Here is a 7,575-nt window from a genome sequence, read left to right as displayed (position 1 = left end):
GCGCACCCAGATCAGGCATAGCCACTATCGAAGATACATGTATCTTTGATACTATCTTTCGATACAATTTGTGTATCTGTAGTAGGTATTCTCGTTTTTCTCTGGTTGGTTGCTGTACCGATGCGTTGTAGTTTGTGCCAGTAGATTTCACTGACGCTTTGTGTGTATTTACCGAAATGCTAGGGGCATAACTTTTAGTTGAAAGTTTGCCGCTGGTGTGTCGTCTTGCTTTCCATTGCCTTGAGAGCGTTTGTTTGCTTATCGGGGTCTTGAATGAACAACAAACTATCTCTAAATGTGTCGTTCAAGTGGTTTCTTTTATTAAACAAATAGTTAAAAGGTAATCAAGATATTCCATAATCCTTGAAGACTCATCACAGAGGAATTCTGAATGAGGTGTCTCCATGGCTACACGACATACACAGTTTAGATGAGACGCTCTCTTGCCTAAGACGACTATATTGAATAAAATGTCACACTTTGTGCAACGCATCCCACAAACAGCATACTGTCAGTTAGGCGTAGGGGAGAACCCAACAAAGAGGTCGCTCCTTTTAATCCCAAAGCCAGGCCTAGCCCGAGCGCGCCGTTGGAGCTTTGCGCCGCTTCGTCGCCTTTTCGACTACGCTCGTGCTAGGCACATGGCAATATTTTCACCGCATAAACTTTGCAGCCATGAGGCAGTTTGACTGGGAAATTGGTGATGATCGGAATATGGGCGCTGGACGCAGAATAAGTCCTCCCACGAGATTAAGCCGCTGCTCTTACGCTTCGAAGAAAAATGCCAAGTTCTGAACATACTGAATGAAATTAAAAAGTATTGCCCCAAGACACGAACCGCTACCACCGTGGTGCACTCTCCCTACAGTGTGCGACGTAACACTAACACGCTTTCGGAAAACCTGTACACCACTTGAGCGCATAATACAAGAATGCCTGGCACTGCAAGAAAAATAAAGAAATTATACTCCATTTTAAACTGATGTGTCAAAAACTCCTGCTCATACAAGGAAAAAATAATGCAGTATGACTCCCCTTATGTAATAACCTCAAATTGAGGGCTTTTAGGGGTATTTGGTATAAATAAATAAATAAATAAATAAATAAATGTGTTACAGTTTTCACCGCTGAGTGTTATGCCATTTGTGTCGCGGTACAGAAAAAAATGGAAACATCAAAACCAGCATCATTTATACAGATTGTGTGTCCTTACTGCATTAAGCTTCAAAAATGTCACGGAACCACTGGTAGGAAGCATCATACACAATATAGCGAAGGTCACGACACAAAAACACGCTATAAAATTCTGCTGGGTTCCCAGTCACGTTAGCATTAGGGACAATGAGAGAGCAGACATCTGTGCTGCACATGCCACAACCATGGAAATAAAACATGCGAACTTTGTCACCTAGGGATTACGAAAAGTTAGTACGTAGCAGACTAAGAGCCGAATGGCAAGCTTCTTGGGAAAAGGAAGGAAACAGCAAGCTGCATTCTATAACGCCCATTTTAGAAGAATGAAAATTATGCCGCCATAAAGAGCGTTTTATTGAAGTAATTTTATGTCGTTTAATTACGCATAGGTCAGACACACATCATCCATAGCTTATTATTAGGAAAAAAGACAAACCTGTGTGTGAAATGTGTGGTGATGAGCTCACAGTTAATCACATTTTAATCTCTTGTTCGCATATCGAAGAAATTAAAAAAAAAAGGTTTGACTGTATTTTACAGTGAACAAATTTAATTTCATCCCGCATTGCTTTTTGGCGAGCAAGCACTCGTCGATTTTTCTCTTGTTTTTAAGTTTGTGAAGAAAGCCGATGTTTTAAATCTAATATAATATCCTAACATCTATGCACTTAGTATAACAGATCCCCTAATCTTGTGTTTGGCGCATGATATCCACATTTGCTTATGCGCCATAAAATCACATAAAACTAACTAAATCAGTTATCCGCAACAAAGTGTAGGCTGTTAAATTTTTGAGCATGCTTCTCAGTTCGCTCTTTTCCCCAGTACAACTCACCTAAAATAAACGTGCTTCGATCTGAAAGCGAACAACGATTATATCGAGGGAACATTGAGAAAAATATTCTTGAGATATTCAATTGTGTGCTTTATTTGTGCAATTTTTACTGTTTTCGTATTCAGATATATTTTCGACCTATAGCCACCCGAAGATTGCATAACGGTTCCCGCAAGGCAACGTTTTTTTTTACTATTCACCAGAAATTTAATGCAGCTTTTTTTTCTTGCAGACGCGAGTGTGGAACGAAAGGCAGTGCAAGCAAAGTAGATACAAATAAATAATTTTATCACCCAGCCATTCATCGCGGCATTTTACATGCGTGAAAACGAAAGCTTCGCGGCCTAAACCACGTGACTAAAGGCGAGGGCAAGTGTCCGGAGCGGGTTTAATCGGATGCCGAGGAACCGTTGCGCTTCTGTGGACGCCTTCACGGCTTCGGCGGAGCGCTGCAGACGATGCCACAGAGAATGCCGGCGATCACCAGGGACACGACGGCATAGAGGCCCAGCACGGCCACCCGGAACGATTCACCTCCCTGGTGACGAGAGGAAATATGAAAATTAAGTCATCAACATTAATTTAATTACGTTCACAACAAGTCAAAGGCCTCTCTTACTGCTTCACAGTTAACCCTGTCCGGTATCAGCTGCTGGCTTCCCATCTCCGCAAATTTCATCCTATGATGCTTAAATGCCTTCCGTCCGCAGCTTCCTCAGCATTATGGGAACGTTGCCCTGTGGGAAAAGCTGTCATATCCTCTCCGCATTGCTTACTCTGCCGATTCCCATACAAACTTCTAAATTTCAGCTACCCAGTGGGCACTGGAAGTTCCTTGGATGCCCTGCGGACGTCCCGAACGTCCGCAAGACGTCCATGGGAGTTTTAATGTCCATTGGAATATATAGTATGTCTATAAGCATCGCCCCCCCCCCCCCCCCTCCTACTCGGCATCAGTCCCGTCCCCTAAGTTATCCGTGTCGGCCTCTTTTCCAAGGCTAGATAGATTTCCGTTACTTATAAAATGAATATCAAGAAGAGAAAAAGTAAAAAAAAGAAATTAAATGGTTTGTATCTGAAAATAACAAAAAAAAAGAGGCGACCTCCGGGATTTTGTCAAGGTATTTAGAATGCCCGGCATTCAGCCGAGCTGCGCCTCCGAGGAAAGCCTGACGAAGTCATTAAGACACGAAAGTGAAGCATTTTGGGCCTCGTTTTCTTCAGTACCAAGGCTGAACTGCTCATGAGACCCTGGCCGGAAATTCAGCCAACTACAGAGCAACAACACGCGCGCAATACTTGGCCACCTCCTTGCCGGCTTGCTTCACCTTCCCAGGAGTCAGCACGCTCAAGTCGTACAGCGTTCCGCCGCCCTAGCCCTGCCGCCTCGCTTTCCATTTCTAGTGATTTCATGTGTTTCTCTGGTCTCACTCAGGCTTCCTTCTCATTGGACGCTCTTTCCCTCTCATCTGCAAGTTCACTACACCGCGTATCACGCAATAGATGTGCTTTTAGAAAGCGCCGAGGGTTAGCTCTATAAACTCGAAGTGCTTAAAAGGTTGGCAGTCTCACCCGTAATAATTAGGACATGGAAATAGGGCCGGCTTTCTGTTGTTTAGGCCTGTTGTCTAGGGTCATACGCGCTTTTTGACATGTCCACATTAATGGACAAAAAATTTGAATACTGGAATATTGTAAGGTAATCTCATGTAAATATGAAGGTAATGGAACATTCTTCTGATATGTAGCAAAATCTTTATTTTAAAGTGTTCCCATCGATCGCATCGAGCAGTTAAGACTGACATAAAAAAGAAACAGGCAACGCTTCTGACGATAGGAAAAACGTTAATAACAAAAAAATGCAAACCTTCCTTTGGGTAGTCTGCGGATATATTTATTGGTATACTCAAATCTTACATTGTATGAAACAAATTGCGTTCATAAACAGTTTGTTGCATAAGGTGCCTTTGTCCCGAATTGTTGGGTATGTTTGAGGAATAAGCTCGAATTGTGGATAGCAATTTCGACGTTCGCTACTCCTTCTTAGAATATATGGCCATTCACATGAACAAAAAAACTGAAAATTGGTGAACAAGCTTTCCTGTCTCGATTTTCAGCCCCTTGTATACCGCCACGCGGCATTTACATACACCGACAGCCCCGACTCGTTTTGGTGCTGAGGCACTCTTCCTGGCGAATCGTGCATGATTCGCTTTTGAACACCTGAGCTTCAACCGACGCCTTCGTGCACAGACAACTATTTATACTGCAGCGCCGCAGCATCAGCAAGCATGAAAGTACAGACGACTTGGTGGCCTGTTTTATTGCGAAACTAAGCTTTCATGGCACTCATGGTAAATAGCCTCGTTGCTAGCGTGGCGGTTACAAATCGAAGTCCTACAGTAAAGGTGCTGCCACGTTCACGAGCAATATTGTAACATGAAGAATACTGGGCCAACATGCTGGGAAAAGGAAATGGGAGGTTGGCACACTAAAAATTACCCGCGATTCCGATCGTTTTCCCTCCTAATAAATCGAAATAGGCCTCAACGGGACACTCACTCGGTTTTATAGTGTTGTTAACGTGCTTCCAAACCTACATAGCGCGCGTAAAAGAACTGGCTGATGAAGGTCTAGGATAATTTTGAAACACGTATCATTTACCTTTTAAGGAAAGCTGGGGAAAATGGAATGCGCGCCAGACGGCTTTAGGCGATGTTCTGAGAGTGTCGTGACCGGCTCACAAATCCGCAAAACAACCTGATTCAATCTGTGATGCCAGCGGGCAGAAAATAGCTGTAGCGAAGAAAAAGGATCGAAGTCAGAACACGAAGAGCCAAATTATGTACACTTCTAGTTCCTTGGAAGAACAAGACTTGTTCTGTTGTTTCGAGCGCTTTGAATCACGACAGCGCGGAAGCTTTGTACAAATAAGAAAGTGACATCCTGGCGTGCCACCAGGGGCTACGGCCCTCGTATGCTTGCGGCATCTAGCGAGTGATACCAGAACCGTAAAGTTGTACTTGCACCATTTTCTTATCACACTATATGTGACCACCAGTCATTTATTTGTTGCATTTCGACGCGCACAAGTATATTTTAAAGAAACTCCATTGGTCTGCTCGGCTTCAGTCTCCGTAATAAACTATAGCTGAGAAGGGTTGATATCCGAGCCGTCAGATGACGCATTCTCCTTCGCTTTTGTATTCAAGCTCCTTTGCCACGTGGCTCACTCTGATGGAACGAAGTTCGCTTAAAACTTGTTTCTTCTGGTGTCCCGCCTGTAGCACGAGACGCTGTCGGACCCTATCATCCGCTCGCGGTAGGGCCAGTGGCGATCGCGACTCTACTGATGATATTGCTTTAACTGGGAACATTTTTGCCGCCCAAGGACCACACTACATGACTCAGGGACCACGGAATATATTAGGCCATTTGCACTCACCGTTAACCATAAGAAGGCCACAGTGATGTAAATAAATGTGGAACCGGCCAAACATTCATGAATAAAATCTCAGCAGGCATGAGACGTAACACGTGAACTTTGAAAACGCAACGAAAGCAATAAAAACTGATTTATTAACAATTCAGTTTGGCCCTGTAAAGTAAGGTATATGTCATGGTGCAGTCCTTCCATTCACAAGGACTTAGAACCATATTCCATTCAACTACGTTACTCAGGTGACGACATCTCGCTGGGTTAAGTGGGCCCTTCAGGATTTATCAAAACTTTTCACAGTTAATGCTTCAGCAACACGCAGTGTCGAAGCGGGGGTCCGTCTCATGTAATTGCACTGCTCTACTTAAGCCTAACAATCAAAACGCGAGTGGGCATACATATATAAACGAAACGCAGTTATTCACAACGCACCTCTGGTGGCAGGGGAGCGGCCGCGACTCCACTCTTCTTGCCCTCCTGGATAGCGGCGGCCGCTAGATCCGCAGGTAACGCGGGAGCATCGGGCCCCTGTGCCGTTGCCGGGGGAGGCGACACCACCGCTGGTGCCGGGGGAGGCGCCGCCGCGTCCTGTGGCTGTGCTGGGGCCGGAGCAGCCGTCGGCGGGACAGGTGCTCCAGGGTCTGGCTTCGGCTCTATCGCGTCCCCCAAGGGCAGAGCACCCGGCACTGAAAAAATTACAGGATTGCACTTAGGTCTGCTTAAGAGCGGAAATGCGAAAGGGTTTCCCCTTTCCTCTCTTTCTGACTTCGCGTTTCATATTTAATTGATATTTTTCCCAGAATTGTTATTATTTTATTCCATTTTCGCTTTTATTTCATCCTAATTTTTTGGCCTTATCTTTTATTTGTGTTTCTATTTCATTTTTATTCTTTTATATTTTTATTTTTACTCATTTTTACTTCGCACCGCTATCATCATAATCATCATCATCATCGCTATCACCAACTATCACTACCGCTATCATCATCATTACTGTCATCATTACTATCTATCTTCCACTATAACTATCAGCAGCTACCATTGCATATATGTTGCTTATCAACGGTTGCATAATCAACTTTTACATTTTATTTTAATTACCACGCAACTTATGATTGGGATAGAAGAAGACGAAGACCTAGTGGGTGGATACGTGTCTGCTTCTAGGTCTGTGTTTTCGCTTTTCGCTGTCTTCTCGTGTGTGGCGTGGGTCGGACAGTGCCCTCCGTGCGACCGAATGCTGACGACGCCCCTACGGAGAAATTCCCGGCACGGCGGGCGCATTCTCAAGTGAGAAAACCCAACCGGAACCCTCAGGGGCAAGCTAGGCTTAGCTCGGCGCTGCCGAGCGAGGCCGCGCTACGCGTCTGCATGGATTCTGCGTTGTCGACGACGGCTACGCGGATGCCCGCTGTGTTGCCACCTGACGCAGCCTCCACGTCCACGCAATCGTCAGCGCCTCTGGGCCTCCAGCCTGCGCCGTCTTCCGATGCTACGACTTTGGCCTGTGACATGGACTGCTCTACCGCCTCCGTGCCCGTGGCACTCCCTCAAGAAACTGTGCCCGTCGCGCCAGTTCAGTATTCCCACCAAGGGCCGTCACCAGCGTCTGAGCCTCCTCCACAGATGCCTCCCGTGAGTCAAGGCTCTCTTTCGCCTGCTGCGAACTCGTTCCGCGTTACCATCAAGCCTACATTGCGCTTTGATATGACTGCCATCCCTGCCCGGAATGTTCAAGCCACAATTGACCATGCCCTTGGCTCTTCGCACTACTGCGGGTTTGTCGTCCATCGCCCATCGAACACCATCACGGTAAACTTGTCATCCTTGATGGACGCCCAGAAACTTTGCGCAGTTACGCGGATCCCCCTGGATGACAGCAAGCATGTCCCGGTGCAAATATATTTTGCATCTGGTCCTGACACACTCCGCTGCATGGTTTATCATGTCGACAGCACGAGCCCTCCCGAGGAGGTGCGCGCAAATATTTGCTGCTCAACTCATGTTGTACTGCAAGCACGGCCTATGGGTCGCCGGGGCTCATACCTGCTCATCCTGCAAGGCCCGTTGACTCTCCCGAAGTACCTTACCTACTACGGTGCGATCG

General features: G+C 45.9%; 1 protein-coding gene across 1 annotated transcript in view; it reads right to left on the bottom strand.

The window, feature by feature from the left end:
• Positions 1–2,296: 2,296 nt before the first annotated feature.
• The window catches only part of LOC144110206 (putative ferric-chelate reductase 1 homolog), a 125,569-nt gene continuing 120,290 nt past the window's right edge, over positions 2,297–7,575 (bottom strand). Inside the window, exons 15-16 of the mRNA XM_077643044.1 lie at positions 5,901–6,154; positions 2,297–2,567 (exon numbers count right to left, since the gene is read on the bottom strand). Coding sequence (XP_077499170.1) covers positions 2,460–2,567; positions 5,901–6,154 — 362 coding nt within the window. The 3' untranslated portion in view covers positions 2,297–2,459. The remainder of the gene's footprint in view (positions 2,568–5,900; positions 6,155–7,575) is intronic.

This window comes from Amblyomma americanum, chromosome 11, assembly GCF_052857255.1.
Source record: "Amblyomma americanum isolate KBUSLIRL-KWMA chromosome 11, ASM5285725v1, whole genome shotgun sequence".
NCBI lineage: Eukaryota > Metazoa > Arthropoda > Arachnida > Ixodida > Ixodidae > Amblyomma > Amblyomma americanum.
The sequence above is the reverse complement of the archived record's forward strand: the minus strand, read 5'-3'. Positions and strand labels throughout refer to the sequence as shown.